This window comes from Ammodytes marinus, assembly GCF_949987685.1.
Source record: "Ammodytes marinus genome assembly, chromosome: 20".
NCBI lineage: Eukaryota > Metazoa > Chordata > Actinopteri > Uranoscopiformes > Ammodytidae > Ammodytes > Ammodytes marinus.
In genome coordinates, this window is record NC_137224.1 from 5,797,029 (window position 1) to 5,815,465 (window position 18,437).

General features: G+C 43.2%; 1 protein-coding gene across 1 annotated transcript in view; it reads right to left on the minus strand.

Annotated features, from left to right (window-relative positions):
* Positions 1–1,137: 1,137 nt before the first annotated feature.
* LOC307266939 (glutamate receptor ionotropic, NMDA 2C-like) overlaps positions 1,138–18,437 on the minus strand; it is a gene marked incomplete at both ends in the record, with an annotated part of 39,374 nt that continues 22,074 nt past the window's right edge. Inside the window, 8 exons of the mRNA XM_080049079.1 lie at positions 1,138–2,691; positions 5,046–5,278; positions 6,388–6,575; positions 7,416–7,576; positions 10,666–10,895; positions 12,691–12,816; positions 13,281–13,434; positions 15,294–15,462. Of these exons, the coding sequence (XP_079905205.1) occupies positions 1,138–2,691; positions 5,046–5,278; positions 6,388–6,575; positions 7,416–7,576; positions 10,666–10,895; positions 12,691–12,816; positions 13,281–13,434; positions 15,294–15,462 (2,815 nt within the window). The remainder of the gene's footprint in view (positions 2,692–5,045; positions 5,279–6,387; positions 6,576–7,415; positions 7,577–10,665; positions 10,896–12,690; positions 12,817–13,280; positions 13,435–15,293; positions 15,463–18,437) is intronic.

Below are 18,437 nucleotides of genomic sequence, written 5' to 3' on the forward strand. Positions count from 1 at the left end.
TCCATGCGCGATCGCCTTAGACGTACCTCGTGTAGATGAGCCGACAGTTGTTGTTGTAATTACTCAGAATTCTTCATGGCAACATACAGTAAGTTACGCACTATAGCTTTTGAGAAGTTACCAGGAATTTGTTAACAGATGTCTCAAAATGATTATTTAATAAAAATAAAAAAAATGCTGCTCTTCTGCGTCTGGAGTAAAAATGTTAAACTACTGTATATAATGTCTTATTTTGGAACTAAACTCTTCACATGTATGTCACAGTTGTCTTGCTACAGGTGCTGCTTTGTTTTTGGTGGCTGTACTTTAAAAGAGGAGATCACTTCTTCCTCCATTATTTCCAGCCATCCACGATAAAATATATACAACACGCACAGAGCATGAAACTTCCGGCAAAGGTTTAACCATGCGCCAACACTGTGGACTGTTGTAAATCTTCTGTATCTGTTGTAAAGCACAGAAGACACACAAGCGGTGTTGTAGGAAAGTAGCAATTGAGTAAAACCAGCCAACTCCCACAGCTTTCTCGACTGTAACAGTACAGTCTTTTTATCCTACCCTAGTGAACATCAAATAGGTCCTTAACATCTGTAAAATTTTGCCGACCCAAACGTCTATTCTTTACCACACAAAGTCACATGGAAAAATCCACAATTACTTCAAGTCATAACTTTTTCCCCCCTTACATTAAACTTACCACTACTCCCTTTTCACAGTCTTGCACTCCGTAGCAGCCAATAATGTAATAACGGCTGATAATGAAAACAATGCAATCAAAATTCTAAACCAATAACTTTATGTACCATGACAGGTTTTTTAAAATCATTTGAAAATGTAATAACTGGAGCCGATTGTGTAATAATACTTTTGATTGGCTTTTAAGTATCACTCTTCATGGCACTTACCCTTACTATTTCAAGCAGCCATGTAATAACCTACATATGGGCAAATAGTTATTACGTTATTGGTTCAGAAAATGTATTATTTTATTGGCCAGTTACTCCATAATCAGTTTTAAACATTATTTCTATTACATAATTTTTTTTTAAATTATTACGGTTATCTGCCGTTAATGCATTATTGTCTTCAACACCCTCTGTTACTCCACAGTATCTATCCTATGGGGTCCTTTTGGCATCAGACCTCAGACTCTAGACTGGACACCCGTCGCCATTGACGAATTACGCAGGGGCTCCCAGCAGGCTGGCCCCCTGCTCCCTGTCCTGCCAGGGCCTCTGATCCAGTCTGGGACCCCTGATAGACCCCATAGGCCCCATACAGGCTGTCCTGGTACAGCAGAGCCCGCTGACTCCCACACCTCCCGCCACCACCACAAGCCAGCAGCTGGCACACTGGGCTGGGGCTCGGGTGGCCGCTGGAGGCCTGGCTGTGGTGCTGAAGGTCCAGGGGGCCGTGGTAGAACGGTAGTCCAGGATACGAGTTCAGGTAGTGGGCGTATTGTCTGCTGAGCAAGCTGGTGGCCCTCCGCACCATCCCCCGCCCTAACCCGGTCCCATGTTGCACTGCTTCTCCGTACGTGGGCAGTTGGGTGGAGCTGGAGTAGCGCAGCCTTTGCCCCTTGCGCCCATTGGGCCTCCGCTGGTCCTCCCTTATGTGGAGGTAGGTCTGGTTCCGCGGGAGGCACAGGTTGTTTCGAAGGTGGGCGGGGTTGTAAGCCTTTGTGGGTGTGGTCGGCGTTAAAATGCAAGGAAACAGATCCGGAAGGGCGGAAGGCGATTGGCTGGACAGGGATGACTGGGATTCGTCGAGCTGGTGCAACTGCTCGCTGCCCCAGGTGGCTTTGAGGAAAGAGGGTCGGCGGTGCCTGCGTCTGCCTCTCAGCACAAGGTCTTCCGGGGGCCAGGAGCTGTAGTTCTCCACCCGAGGACACATCCCCTCGGAGTAGAGGCTGTCCATGCTGGGGGTGGAGATGTGGTTTTCTTGGAGGTGGTTGGCCTTCAGCTCACTCAGAGACACTTGACTTTTTACCATCTTTTCCGGATCCCTGTGTTTTCTCCTCTCGACGTCCCCATCCTCGCGCTGGAAACTCCTGGACCTCCGTTTTCGTCGATGGAAGCCAGATTGGACGTGCTGGTTGTGAGGTGAGTTGACCGGATGAGAGGCGTAGATATCAGGTAACTGGAGATCGGTGTAGGGGATGAAGGGCGAGTGAGGGTGGTTGTCCACGTAAAGCCTCCCAGTAGTCTGGTAGTGGTGCGGGTGCTGGTAAGGGAGCGTCTCACTCACGGCCAGGTGGGGGCTGCTGAGGCTGGACACAGGAAGTGGCCTGTCATACAGGCACGAAGAAGAGTGAGTCGGAAGAGTGTAGCGCAGTGGCGTGGGCCTGGTCACGCCCCTGTGCTGCTTGAGAGCGGTAACAGCAGTCAGGGGTGGTGATATCGAGCGCTGGGGAAGGGTGCAGTGATTCTCCGTAATGTAAGCGAATGGTACGGACTCCGTCACAATTTGAGGAACACGAACAGGTAAGCTGCCGCCATGACGAGTCAACTGCTCTATGGTCTTGGTGGCGTTGTCCAGAGAAGTCTCAACATTAGCAGTGGACACCAGGTCCTTGGCAGTACGGAGCATCTTCAGCATGTTGGCCTGAGCGTAGTTGGAGGTCAGGTCAGGTTTGGCCAAGCCAGACGAACGGCCGGTGTCCTCCACTCCATTGAAGCAACTGTAAATAGCCTGAAATGAGACAGAATGACAAAGTTGAAGAAAGAATAAAAGGAGAACAAGAAGTTTTCTAAAGCGACTGGAAAAGAGAAGTAATGTAAAAATCACAAAATCATTTTACAAAATAAATGGTTAGCAACAAACAGCTTAACCAGCTTAAAATTTCACAGACAATATTTCAACCAATTCTTGCATTTGTAAGCGACAATCCTCAATTTAACCCAATGGCAGTCAAATAAAATAAAAACAGATTTCATGTAGGGGAAGGTGGGGTGATTTGTGCAACTTTTTACTCAAAGTGATTTTAAAGTGAGGCCTTGACAGTTATGTCTCCAACTCAAATATGTACATATATTTCAGGATGTTGTGCATCCCTGGCAATAAAAACTTTGGATCTGGAATAAACTGTTTAAGAAATATAGCTTTCGGAAAAAAAGTTGTCTTGTCGCACAAATCACCCCACGTAGTGGGGTGATTTGTGCGTCATTGTGTCACAATGACAAAGTCACCATCATCATCTTTCTGGCCATCTGAACTCTCATCAGTGGTGTCGTTAAGTGGAGTTGAGATGTCACTCTCTTCTGAGCTACTGTAGACAATCACTTTCTTTTGGTGACCAGCGTATACAGCCATGCCACTGGCACAACTCTCAGAAATGTACTTTGCACTAGTTGCTCCGTGCTTGTGGAACCAACTGCCACCTGACAAATGTGATTCCCCCTACATTTCTGCCTTTAAATCAAGGCTCAAAACCCATATGTACACCCTGGCTTTTCCTCCCCATTAACTATCTTACCTCTGCACTACTATCTGTGTTTATGTGGATGTATGGGCTTTACGTCTTTTATTTTGGTTATTGTTATTGTACCTTCATTGTTTACCTACTGAATGCACTATGTACAGCACTTTGGACAGTGCAAACTGTCATAAATGTGCTTTTCTAAATACATTTTACTTACTTACTTACTTATAACTCACCCAGGCCCTTGCGCACAAATCACCCCATCCCCAGAATTTTGGATAATAGGCATGATGCAGCAATTTAGGGTTGACATTGTGCTAACTATATAGACTCAAAGTGTAGCATACCAAAGCACTAAAACATGTGTCAAATGTTTTCAAACGTGTCTATAATTGTTCAGACACAATAATCAAAAAACCTTGATCATGGAAATTTTACTTTGAAAGGCAAAACACAGTTTTTTGAGCTTAAATGTGCTTATATCTTATTCCTTGTGTCTCCCTTCTTTACAGGATGAGTCAAATGGATGGCTCTTCTTAAATATGTGGTCACATTTCCAATTTCTTCCACGGTTTTCTAGAAACAAGGGGTTTTGCAACTTCCAAAACGCACAAATCACCCCACCTTCCCCTATATCTAATTTTATCACTGAGGCAAGACTTAGTCATAAATTCATCATGCATGCTCCCAGGGACTCCCTGTTTAAACTGAGAGGATTGCCCAAATGAATGCACACAGACACACACACACATGCTTAAAGTCCCTGGAGAACAAACTGTCTCTTTACTGCTTGGACAAACAAGGAGCCAAATCCCATGGCTGCTCTCTGCCTACAGTTGGCTGAGGAATCCTGAAAGAGGCAAATTTAATTTGGCCCTTGGGGCTGCCCCGTACGGATTAATGATCAGATAGTCATTTAGCCGCTAATCTGATAAATCCCAGATCTGGGCACAATGGTGTAATTACACGCCAGAGGAGCACAGAGGCTGGTGTGTCCATAGACATTTCCCTGGCTGAGACTTCAGCCACAGCTTTTCACCTCAATTGTCACGTTCCCAAATAATGGAATCAACAAACTGAGCACTGATGCACACTAATTGAAAATTAAAACCAAGCAATTAAAGTTAAATGTTAATCACCATCAGAATTAGTAATGCTATTTTTCAACATTATCTCCCCATCCCATCCCATCCCATTCTTAATTGTAAGAATGCAGTGCCATTTGAGCTAATACTTTAACAAGCCCTCCATCCAATGATACCATGTAATTATATGCAAATACACATCCATTTTCCCTAATGTGTCATTGCATAAAAGGCAATTCATGTAAAACAGCATATTACACTGGAAAAAGCAGCAGACCGATCACTTAGAGTCAAAATAATGAACCATCCAACGTTTCAATCACTTAGCACAAGCTGTTACTCAACTAATCCAATTACAGCCAGCCATCAGTCACTAAAAAAAATCTATGTAAAAAATCAAGGAAGCAATTTCTCAACCCCTGTTCCATAAACTATGCAATCAGCGATCAAACCAACCGAGGAACCCATAAACAAAGAGCAACCCAGCTTAGCCAAACAACATATTATCAATTCAACTGAAATAAAATGGCAAAACTCACCCTACTGATGCCCAACAGGCAGTCAAGTTTGTTAGACTTGCGGACGGAGTGTCTTAGTTTCCAGTAGAGCAGGTGTTCCCAGGCAAAGACCAGCAGGCTCAGGCCCATGGCAACCAGCAGCATGTAGAAGACACCAGCCATGTTGTCGATGTCCAGCTTGCTGCTCATCACTTCATTCTTCTCGTTGAGGCAGATGCCAGACAACCACACCGTCTCCAAGCGCTGGGTGTCTCCTGGAAGGACCGAGGTTTATGGCAGAAAGAAAGAGCATGAGATGTCTCTATTTTACTGTCTTTTAAGATAGAGTTAAGTCCAATTACACATTTTTGTCTTACATCTACATGGTTACTCTTCATGTAAATTCCAGTATAAAAATATACACAACTTCTTCTGATGCCAACATCCAAGTTGGAAAAAAACTCAAATCAGGGGACAATACCCTCAATCTAAATTCCAAAGTCAGCACTGAACCAAGTGTATGTCTAACAAAAAAAAACATGTTGCCCATCTTACACCTTCTAGCAGCAGTACACCACATACAGTACATACATACAAAAAATGTTGTCTTCCTTATATGCTTTGGCAGGCCAACAAAATACCTTTAAAATGAGTGGAATTTAGTGTGCTGAAACATGCATTATCTCTATTAGCTGTTGTTCCCAAATAAGCTTCTCCTCCAGGCCTTTGAACAGCTGGACACCTCTTGAGCTGCCTTCGCCCCAGGTGCCTCCAGGCCCATTTTATCACTCTGTTACCGTATGTTGACCACAGATACACTATTTATTACATAATCATGGAAAGCTCAGAGTGCGGGTGCGGTTGTGTTTGTGTGTGTGGCATGAATGTGTGGGGTGCCCCTTAATCTCTCAGAGGAGGGAGGATATAAACTCCACACCTTGTCCGTCATGGTGAGTGAGTTGATGTGTGTGCATATAGGTAGGAGGGATGTGTGTGTGTGTGTGTGTGTGTGTGTGTGTGTGTGTGTGTGTGTGCGCGCGCGCGCGCATATGTGTGCGTGCGTGCATGTGCTGGTGCATGCTTGTGTGTGTGTGTGTGTGTGTGTAGGTTTGTGAGTGTATGATGGAGATAATCATATCCCTTACACTCCCCTGCTGTTCTGCAGGATATTAACTCTTCCCTATAAGCCCAATTCCCTGCTGATACAGCAAACACTGAACTGGACTGATGCCAGTTCCACGGGTTCCCATACAGTGGGGCCGGTGAGGCAGAAAAAGAAAAAAAAAACACATACAAAGAAAACGAGAGTAAAAGTCAAAGAGTGGGTGTGTGGGGGGCATGATTTGTGTATAATATCATGCGGGCGGTTTGGAACAGTGCCCACCGTCTCCCAGGAACTGCAGCAGGGCCAGGTCAATAGGCCGTTTCCAGCGGGAGTTCTTTTGCAGAGCGATGCCGTAGCCCGTGGTGGCAAAGACTTTCCCGCTGCCTATGGTCACCAGCTTGCAGCCCTCGTCCTTCCCGGCCATGTAGTTCAACACAGCAGCGTCGTAGATGAAGGCGTCCAGCTTCCTGTGTTTAAAAATATAGATCATCTTTTGTCAGAGATAATGTTCAGCTGTATTACAAAGTTGGCTTGCTGAATCAGTGACTTCTTTGAAATGTTTTTATGTGATGCCATCTTTTTGTCATTCTCTTTTTTTGCCCTGTCACCTGCTAATTTATTTCTCTCTTAAAGGTTCGACAGCATAAGTGTTTTTGCATGTTTTGAAAGCTGACCTCTTTCAAATGCATACCATAGGTTTTTACATCGGACCAAACCTGCCAGCTGCCATTGCTTTGAGTTTATTCAAGACACATTCCCTCATTCAGCTTGAAGAGACTAGTACATGTGTGCTTCTGGTTGTGTCAGTGAGGGGACCACCAAGGTCTTTAGGATTCATCCTCCATGAATGTCTTCATTAATATTATGCATGGCACTGCATCGCATAGGTGTTGGTTCAGTTTAAGTTTCAGTGGCTACATTTCAGGTCTCTGACAGTCCACAGTAAGAAAATCAATCGATCGATCAATCAATCAATCAATCAATCAATCAATCAATCAATCCAAATATAAAGTATACACAATTTGCAGTTGAGGTGCTAATGTTCAAAATCACCTCACGTGTTTTGACCTTCTTTTCTCTGAAGGCTGGATGTTTGATGTTCGATTTCTTCATCTAAAAATACACCCATCAAATTGGCCTAATTCACAAATAGTTGCCACAACACAAACAGCGGCATATCTCAGCTGTGTCACCCAAATTAAGGACATAATTACTGTGGCGTCTCATGTTCACTGCTAGACAGATCTGTTAAACATAACGTTTTAGCCTATTGTCTGTGAATAGCATAAACGTCGGTAAAACTGTACCCGGTTTTGAGGCTTTCTAGAGCTTCTTCCACCCCCTTCTGGTTGTACTTCGTCATGTGGTTGTGCATGTCGGGGTAGTTGCTGCGGATGTTCCTCTCCGTGCTCCCGTTTGGGACCGTCCCGAAGCGGAAAGGAGGGTAGTGCTCTTGAGGTTTCTGAAACTGTAGGGAGACAGAGGATGAGAGAAGAAGCGGGATGGGGGGAGAAGGTGTGAGACACAAGAAGAGGGTGGTAAGAGAACTGAAGGGGTGCAAGAGAACAGGTTTGGTTTTTGTGTGGGGGGAGAGGGAGTTAGAGAAGGTACTTAGGAGAAAATAGAAGGAGAGAAGAGAGAGACTGAAGTGGATGAGGAAATAATAAATAGATGTGAGAGAATGGGTAGGATTAGAAGACAAATGAAGAGAGTGAAATCAGAAGAAAGTAAAGATATTAATGGTAGGTTAAGATTAGAGAGAAGGGAGAGAGGGGTAAGGGGGAGTAATGAGATGCAGCTGGAAAGCTCAGTAGGTTACACCACTGACTATTTTGTGGGAAACCAGAGTTCGATTCCCTGGTCAGGGCGGGTTAAGTCCAGTGAGGATCCTTAAAACTAACTGTCTACTTTCAGTTGTAAGTTATTTTGGATGAAAGTGTCTGCTTTAATGAGAGGAGATTATGGAAAATGAGGGCAGGAAGAAAGAACAAAGAAGAGTATTAGGAGGAAAACAGAGGAGAGGAAAATAAAGAAGAAAGGTGGAGAAATAATTGTGAAAAGAGGAGAAGAACAGGACATGACGAAACGGGGTCGAAGAGACGAGGGGCAACTCAGTTAAATGAAATTCATTGTACAGTCATTTCTTTAAAAAAAAATTCTCCAATGATTCACTTGATCAGCTGCCAAGCTCAACGTTGAGTGAACGGACAGAATGTCATTTCACTCACCTCAATGAGATTAAACCTGATATCAGACAACACACATCTGTTTGAATCCAGCCGCAGCCCACTGAGAGGATCTTAATCCATTTCAATCTGAGCCTGATCCCAGTTCACATTTCACAGGCCGACGTGTTAAACGCAGGATGAAGCCGAGAAAAACGCCGGCTGGAGCTCAATTAGGCCGTAAACAGGAAAAGATCTATTCATTTTGGTTACTGCATTGACCTTTTTGAGCCGAGCGCAAATGAATGGGCCAATCAAAATGTGAGCGTGGGAGTGTGTGTGTGTGTGTGTGTGTGTGTATGTGTGTTAATAATATAATCACTCTTCCTGCCGCAACTGCAGTGGAATTCAGTTGACATCCTACACATAATTTTTTTAATTAATAATCATTTGTTTGAACAAAAGCTGCATGTCACTGAGAGAAGTGTACAGTAGAAAATAATGTAGGTTTCCTTTTTTTAAGCAATATTCACATGAACTTAATGTATCCATGTAAACTTAAAGTATTACTAATTGCTGCAGTTGTTCCTCCTGTACTGCCAGCAAAAAGATTCCATGGCATTATTTCAATTAATTTATTCCAATTAATCGCTAAAGTCTGTCAATAGGGACAGTGCACAAAAATCAACATTGACATTTAACAACATCAATATAAATGTGCCAGGGTCCGCTTGTAGTCCCAACCTTTTTACACGTTGCACCTTTAAATGGAGCGTCCCTTTCAAGGAAATTCCTATACAGCCCAATATCACAAATCACAAATTTGCCTGAAGGGGCTTTACAATGCGTCAGTCTGGCATAGGACACCCTTAGTCCATAAACCCTCGATTCAGATTAAGTCCCCAATAAATAAAGGAAACCTCAGGTAGTTCTTTCCTTTCAATCTAGTCAAATAAAGCCCTGCTAGAATGACATGTTTTGATCCGGTCTGCTCATTAAATGGCGCCACATTATGCCGCTGCCAGTGTTGGCGTTTCCTTTTTTAAATTTGGGTATGTTCAGGTCGACTGCATTGATCCTCAGGTCCCTTGTGGATCGAGTCTGCGTCTTGAAAAAGATACATATTCATGCTAGTCAGGTATGTGTAGGTTTTCCACAGATTCGATTTGGGTCAAGACTTAAGCAGGGTTATGGACATTGAATCGAGCGAAGAACAACAACCTTGTATTTTTCATTGCATTTATTGACAAAAATAATGAAAAACTGTTGCCTTATCCCTTAAACCTACGCCATGTGAAACCAGGCAGCCTACGGCCCTAAGCCTGCTTAATCCTCTGTTGTGTAGGAGCTCAGATTTAAGGGGCAGCTGAGGATGTATTGTGTGTGCTGAGGTAATTTATATTGGTCCCTTATGCTGCGGGACATAATGAATATCTGCATAGAGTTAATAATATAGTCAGTTAATTCAAGCATAGATCACTGAGGTGGCTCTGCTGATCCCTGTCGGGGGTTGTTTCTCGCTATCTTGTGAAGAATGAAATGCCTCCACACAGAGCTCCTCTGGGGCCCGTGTTGCCAGTTTGTGTGCATTTACAAGTGGTTGAGGGAAAGTGCGTGGGTGCTGTTTTTTCTTCCGTAGCTTGACTAGTTTTAATCGCTTGACATTTTGGGCGATCTTGTTTTAGCAGTGGGAGCCAGACAAGAGACGGAGACGGTACACAGGGAATATTGATGGACAGACCAAAAATACTGACAGGACAAGCCGAGACTCAGACACCATCTGTATTGACAGAAGGCAGTAATTGATTAGTCATTCAAGCCACTTGGCTCCCCGCTGATAGGGAAAGGACAGAGACGTCCACAGCAGAGTCCCTTTTACTTGACTTCATCTTAAAGGCTCTAGGCGGGTCCTTTGTCTCTTCCATTCACGGTTTATTGGTAGATGGAGAGTGAATGGAGATGATGTGGTTTGCTCGCTATCTCACAGCTGCACAAAAGCACTCTGCCTTTTTTCTATGTCTGAGGGAACTTTCAATTAACTGTGCTGTGTCTTCATAACCCCGTTATTATTCCAAGTGGAACTGTTGTTTGTTGAGTTAAGTTGCTTTATTGGTCAATTAGCACAAGGCTATATTGAAATGTGTCTTTACGCATATCACCTCTCAGAACACACTCCATAGGGGGTCCTCTCGTAGGGTCAGCCATAGTACAGCGACCCTGCTGGTTTAGTGCCTTGCTCAAGGACATAATGGTACATCAATGGTACAGCACCGTAGATGTCCCAGCCACCACTAGATCTACAAATAACACCCTCCTTTCCAGTGCCGGGGATTGAACCAGCGACCCCATAGTTACTTACCATACTACCACCCCCATTTACTCAGTCTCTTACCTTCTTGTCCGAGAGCCCGGACACTGTGTCGATATATTGTTCCTGGATCATGAAGGCAGCCAGGTTGGCGGTGTAGGAGGCCAGGAAGATGACAGCAAAGAAGGCCCAGACCAGCACCATGATCTTGCTGGTTGTTCCTTTGGGGTTCTCGATGGGGACCGAGTTGTTGAAGACAATGCCCCACAACAGCCACACTGACTTCCCGATGGTGAAGGTTGGACCACCAGTAGCTGAGGAAACATGGGGAACAGAGGGTCAGAGAGCCAATTCCATTTGATACATTCCTGTAATATGTGGAGATGTTTTAAGAGTGAGAAAAGGCTCTGTGTAGGAATTTATCTTAAGAACCGGTTCAATAGTGGTTGGTTAATAATGGGTTGAGTCTTAAGTATAGTACACTCTAGAAAACAAAGGCTTACTGTGTAGCAAACACTGATTTAAAAAAATCAATTGGCAACATCTCTTCCAAGAAAACATACCTTTGTTACCCTGCATAATCCACAGACCATGGCAGTGAACAGTTTTCCATTTGTTATTTACTTTCGGAACGGCACTCAACAAGTTTTTTGTTTTTATCTAAAAGCAACTTTTAATAGATTAATTAAGATTTCTATTGAAACGACCACAGAGAAACCAATGGCGACTATCAGTAGGGGACGACAATCAAACAGTGCTCTCATGTGTCAATGTTGGGCATTTTGTCGAGCCATCCAAACAACACGACATTGTTCCTCTGCAGACTTTGTGGTTCTACAACACCATCACACTTTTTCTTCATATGCTTCTGATGGAAAGCAGTCATAACTCCTGCAGTTATAGAAGAAATTGTTTTCCAATCAAATGTAAACATATGTCATTTTTTAGCTCATTAGCTGCTTGGGACGACTCTTGGGAGTACAAGTCTGTTTTAATTGGGACAACTTTTTTTTAACCAATAGAAAATAGTAAATTGTTGTAGAAATACTGTATAAAACTAAAACTATCTTCAATAGAGGTAAGTGAGAAGTGTGTTTTTGTAATTTGGGTGAAACGTGTCTACAGTCAACAACTTTTTGCCATAGATGTATGGACCCTGATGACATTGTCAAAAGTCACGCACTGTATTTGTTTCTACACATTCTCCCATCAAGCAAAACATGTTTCACAGCGTAAGTATTCATGAGCCATCTCGTGCCCTTCTGCAAACTCCCAAACAACGGGACAATTTCACAGCTTCGGCCCCCGTTTCCATCGCTCTCTGCCACCGACGCTCATGTGCAGCGACGGAGGGTGCCACCGTCATCAATCACACTTCGATTAGCGCAGCGACCAATGCTAATTAAAACAGGAGAACGACCTTTCGGACCTAGAGACGAGGCACGGTCTGTCAGCGGCCCGCATTGTGGGATTGATTAGCCCTCTGCCCCAAATCCTGCCTAGGAACTCTTTAACATTTCAGAACATGCAGAAAGGTCTGGATTTGGCGGCTTACTGAAGTGAAGTGCTTTTTCAAGATGCAAATTAAGTACATTAGACGGAGCTCTTCTTTAATTTCATAACGTCCTGCTTTTTTTCCGGCTATTCTGTGATCAAGTGAATCCAATTAACAACATTTACTCTTGTCCAATTACACTCAGACAATGCAAAATATGTTAGATTAACAAAACATGATATCATTCGGAATCAGTTGAATGAATATGGACTTTACTTGAGTTATTCTCCCTGGAGAATGCTCGTTGTCAAGATCACTTTTGTCAAAATAAGTGATTATTGCCTCATGATCCACTACATGTCTACACTGTGTACTCTGGTGTTAATAGGCTCTGTAAACTGGCATGTTGCTAGCTACGCTGGGCCCCCTTTGTTGACATACCCGTTTACAAAGCCTTAGCTGTGTATCGACGCTGGATTTTTTTTCAGCGCAGCAAGACAGGTAGCAGATTGTGAGATATTCACAGATTTTGACAAAAAGTGATTTTGACAATAAGCGCTCTCCAGAATCACTGACTGCACCTGTACATCGTGACAAAGAGGTTAAAAACTCACTTTTGGCGCTGACCAGATTGCGGTTGTAGCCGACAGGACTTAAGTATTCAAACACAAAGACGGTCACCGCCACCACGGTCAGACACATCACAAACATCATGACCCAAACTGCTGGGCTGTAGGGCTCTGCAGGAGGGGGAGAAGTGAGGAAACAAACATAACATTAAAGTAAGTCTATTTTGTACATCCTGCTTCTAAATCACAGCCCGTTATGGGGGTCACCATATGTGGCAGGAGGATATCAGTAAGGAGAAAAGACTGATAAGAAAATTACAAGGCAAAAACACACTGGATGTTGTGCTGAATTTTGTTATTTGGGGGTTTTGAAAAAGGGATTTAGGTGCGCCTATGTGGTATGAAAGAGGATTTAGTTGTGGGCTACAGTTATCTGTGGGATAAAAGCTTAATGGGAAGTTTCCTGAAGCGTTGGCAGAGACATAACTTGTTTAAGTAGGCCATCCTGGAGAAAATGGTGAAAAAGACATGGCTGACGCGTTGTGTACATCAAACTACAGAATAATGGATTTTCATAACAGATTTTTTTAACAAGCACAATCTAACTGAAAAGGATTTTGGTTTTTTTTACTTACCAAGAAAGGCAGATGGGGAAACTGTCCCGTTGCTGCGGGCTACCATGACGCTGATGCCTGTCTCTACAAACGGCACCGAGAAGTCAATGATTTCTGAACGCTCCTCATTGATGGTGAGAGAGCCAATGGCCATGTCAGCTCGACTGTAGAAAACCTGAGAGAAGAAAGACAGAGACAGAGAATAAAGAGACACGTTGTACATGTTCAGAAAGGCATTAGCAGTGGTCAGCAGCGTCAAACAGGTTTTTTATGCATTTATTCATCATGTGTACCAAGCTATTTTTGGTTTCTGTGTTATATTCTGTTGTAAAATAGACCTGAATGGGTGTATTCAATCGCAGCAAAAAAGTGTTTCTCAGTGTCCCGAAGGACAGACTGTCAACTCATCAGAGCAAATTCTGAATTTCATGAGCAGTCCTTTTTGAACATGGAAGCCAACACACAGAAAACACATTGCGCTCTACAGTAAGGAATAACTCTGATAATGGCTGTCTGCAGAAATGTAAAAAATATTTTTTTAATCATCCAGAGAGAGAGAAAATGATGCCTCTCAAGAGTACTCATTTCCAAGCTTACTTTTCTAAAAAATCAGGAGTTTTGGAGCGATGACTGTTTTTATTTATAAATGTAGCGTACGCACACACACACACACACACACACACACACACACACACACACACACACACACACACACACACACACACACACACACACACACACACACACACACACACACACACACACACACACACACACACACACACACACACACACACACACACACACACACACACACACACACACACACACACACACACACACACACACACACACACAAGAATATCCAGATCCAGAGCTAAAGGCGCCTGCAGGCACGGAAACTAAAGCAAGAAGCCTATCTGGAGGAACACCTGTTCAGGTTGTTTTTACTTTCAGATAGATGTGTTTGATGTGACTTGGTGTTTAGTAGCAATGTGAGTTTGCTCCACATGTATATGGATGGCCTCACACCACTGACCTAGATAAAAGCCATCAAAGAAACTCTGTCGGTCATGCAATGCTAGTGACACTGTGCATCATTACTACTATCTACCAACTATACTGGAGTGCAGAGGTGGGGACCGTCCTTATGTGCATCTTTAAAGTACTTATATCAATACATCTGTCTTGACTACTTTATTTATATTACCACATGAGATATTATGACCAAATATGACCAGAAATTTGACTTTTGGTCTTTTCAGGTTCGTTTGCTGTTATTTAAAGCGCTGAACAATTTGTGCTCAGTTGGCAGAGGCGCTTGTAATCCTTTGACTGGTCGAAATGCACAAAACCCATCGCCCTTCATCCTGCTCCATCTGGATGGGACTCCAGAGTGACTCTCTTGGTGAAATTAAACTGATACTGAAGGATCTGGCTGCAGCTGTTTTGGTTTTTACTGAAGTTCCATATTGGCCTGAAAAGGGATTTGATTGTGAAGTCGGCAGATGTACAACTCCAAATGAATGATGTTGTGCTGTATAACCTGGATGTGTAAATATAAGCAACTTTACAAACAGCTTCATACAGTAAAGAAAGTTTGCGCCATTATCCCTAACAGACCAAATTAAAAAGTCACTTTTGCTCAAATATTGTCTTAGTTTTGTCTTGGGACTTTGTATTTTGACTTAATTACACCAAATTCATGGCAACAGTAAGTATCTTTAAAATAATTATTCTTTTATTACCCCCTTTATTTTCCCTAGAATGATTATTTTGGTAATAAAGAATAGTAACTTTTACTGTCAGCATATTGCTGTAGCATGCCGCACACAATAACTTACCTTAAATCTAATTGGGGCATGCCGTAGCCCAAAGCTACAGTACATTGATTTGAGTTAAATCAGTGGATGAATATTTCGAAACTCTTTGCTCTAATAATTGTCTGTAAAGGGCCACTGGGCGACTCAACACAGCTGTTGCGTTCAGAGGTTCAATTCTCTGTCCTTTAAATAACTCAGCCCTCAGTCTCACCTCCCCGATCATGCCGTTCCAAGTCCCATGGATCAGCTTGCCGTGTTTCCCGTTGGTGACCAGGTAGAGGTCGTAGGAGAACTTGATGGTGCGGGACAGCTTCTTAAGGATGTCTATGCAGAAGCCCTTACAGCACAGTTTGGTGTAGGACTCCGAGTGGCCAATGATACTGGAAAAAAAGGAATTCAAAAAGCAGCGTCACACCTACAGTACAGTGCCAACCGTTTTTATACAACATCCAAGTGATCAAAAATCCCTCGGTTGCAGATGGGACTGATTGTTATTTTTAGCTTGGTAGCCTAAAGCTGTTGTTGTCTCAGAGAGTGAGCGCTAAATAGTCGTTGGCCCTCAAGCTCACAGTGACCGTGGGCTAAGGCAGCAGAATTGAAGGGCAGGCAATGTCTGGTTCATTAGCTAAAATCAATGTCTGTTAACAGGGTGTCTTTCAAAGGAGACAGGGGAGACGCCGGAAACTAACACACACACACACACACACACACACACACACACACACACACACACACACACACACACACACACAGAGCACACACGTACACAAATACAAACACACACATACACACACACACACACACACAAACACACACAAAGACGGCATGACAGAGCCAACACTGGATGGTTGAGTGACTGTGATAGCCTCTAATCAAAGGCCATTAAGGTGTGTAGCATATGAGGGACGCTCACTTCCTCTCCGTGGCCTCGCTACTTAATGGGGTGTAGAAGACGAGGACAGAACGACAGGAAATGTTGAAAGAAAGAGGAGAAAATAATAGAATAAAAAATAATGGATAGCCACTAAAAGCAGCGGAGGACAAAGAAAGTTAAAGCAAAATTGAAATTGAAGTCGACAAACTTTTTTTTTATCTGTGCAGTTGTCAAAGTGAAGGTCTGAGATCTAAAATCGTGGTGTGTGTGTGTGTGTGTGTGTGTGTGTGTGTGTGTGTGTGTGTGTGTGTGTGTGTGTGTGTGTGTGTGTGTGTGTGTGTGTGTGTGTGTGTGTGTGTGTGTGTGTGTGTGTGTGTGTGTGTGTGTGTGTGTGCGTGTAATTGAGATAACCTCAGCATGTCAATTAGTCAGCGCAAGAGCTGAGGAGCTTCTAGAAAAAAGTAACATTTGAGTAACTAAAACTAAAGTTGATCATTTTCAACAGCATAGGAATTCATGTTAGTGTTCTGAAAAGGCTTGCTTCTTTCGCAGGAGTCAACATTGCTCCGATTAGCGCAGCGTTAATGAATTGCTGCAGGAGCTGGTGGCCACCTGTCGTGGTTGTACACACTCCACTTACAGGCACACCCACACAAAGTACATTATCCTTTGAGGATTAGCAGCAGTTGTGTTGTATAGTGTGTGTCTTCGCAAAATGCCCATTGGAACTCGTGCAGTGTGGGGGGAAGAGCCTTGAGGGAGTTAGACCAGAGAGAGAGAGAGAGAGAGAGTCTTTTCAGTTGAACAGTAGACAGGAAACACACGCCGAACAACTAAACAAGGACTGACAGGGCTGAGCGGGAAAGGAGGGCAAGAGCAAAGATGGACAGATGGAGGAGGTGGAAGGAAAGAAGAAGGATATTCGACTATGTTAGAATAATGAGGACTGGCAACACTGGAAAGTGTAAGTCCTACAGCCATGGGGATAAGTTTTCAGTCCACAAACTACTGTCTATACTTTTAATAACGATCCAGACCCAAAGAAACGCTACAATTCATGGCCAAAAGTTTGTGGACACCCGAACGTTACACACATCTGTACTTACGAGTTCTGATTCAGAAGTGCGTCCCCATACTTTTGGCCGTATTGTTTAATCAATTCAAAGTGATGTGGAAAGCAGCAAAGCAAATCTTCACATTTGAGACACTGGTGCAAGCACATGTTTGGCATTTTTTCTCGATGAATAACTTAAATCCAAAATCCTAGGCAATACTTTTTTTTTTGTTTTGCAATTAGTATTTTATTGAGTTTTTATACATCACTGTAACACTAGGCAATACATTTTTAAGGCATACTACTTAGCAAACTATCCATGAATTGTTTCAGCACTGCATTATATATTCAGTTTCCGGGTCGCTGCATTCTGTGCAACATTTTGGTTCATCATTTTAGTGTGAAATTGCTGCTCCTAATCAGGGCAGAGAGGTAGGTTTGGCTTGCTGGCAGAAGAAGCCATCATCTGTCCAAGGAAAGAGTTTTTTAATGAGCAACACAACAAAAGTTTTAATCACGCTTAACAGCTGCTCTGCGGGGAAGCTGCTCAGACCACACGGCAAGATTAACCACCTTCTAAAGCAGCAGTCTTCTCTCTCTCTTTCTCTCTCTCTCTTCCTCTCTCTCTCTACCTCTCTCTCTCCCTTCTTCCTGTTTCTTGGTCACCATCCAAATGGGACATGCCAGCCGGAGAGAAATGGTGAAAGAAAGAGCAACAGAAGAGAGGGTATATAGGATGGGATAACACTGTCCCGTGCTATGACAGATGTCCTCACGTCGGACTGATAAATCTCCTTTACTGGCAATCAATGTGCCATCGCGCCCAACAACAGCCGCTACATATCTTTTTATAATTAACGTGCCAGCCATGGTCAACTCTGCAATCTGCATAACTGATACATTCCCATAGACAAAGACACACACACACACACACACACACACACACACACACACGAAGACACAAGTAGAGTTACTGAAGTGAACATGAACGTGGCACTTATAGGCAGAATAATTTGTGTTGTGTTGTTCAGGGCGATGAGAAGTTGATCAATCTATGTATGATATGTCTTACAATACAGCACTAGTTTATGGTTGTATATGTGAGGCTAAGTGGGAAGTAGTTACCATAGTTACCATATTCTCGACGTCATTGTAAAAGAGGGTAACCCTCAATTGATCTTTCGAGAATAAATAAAGGAAAATGAATATAGTCCATAATATCACATTCATAAAAATAAAATAAAAAGTAGTTCCACATTTTGGGGCAAACGTTTATTTGCTTTCTTGAAGAGAATGTAGGCTTTTAGAAATCCAGCCCGGTCTCATAAGATCTTAAAATATGAATACACATCCAAAAGAACCCAATTTAAAGCTGACGGGCTGTGTAAGCAAGAATTAGCATTTCATTTGGGAAACGTGAAAAACTG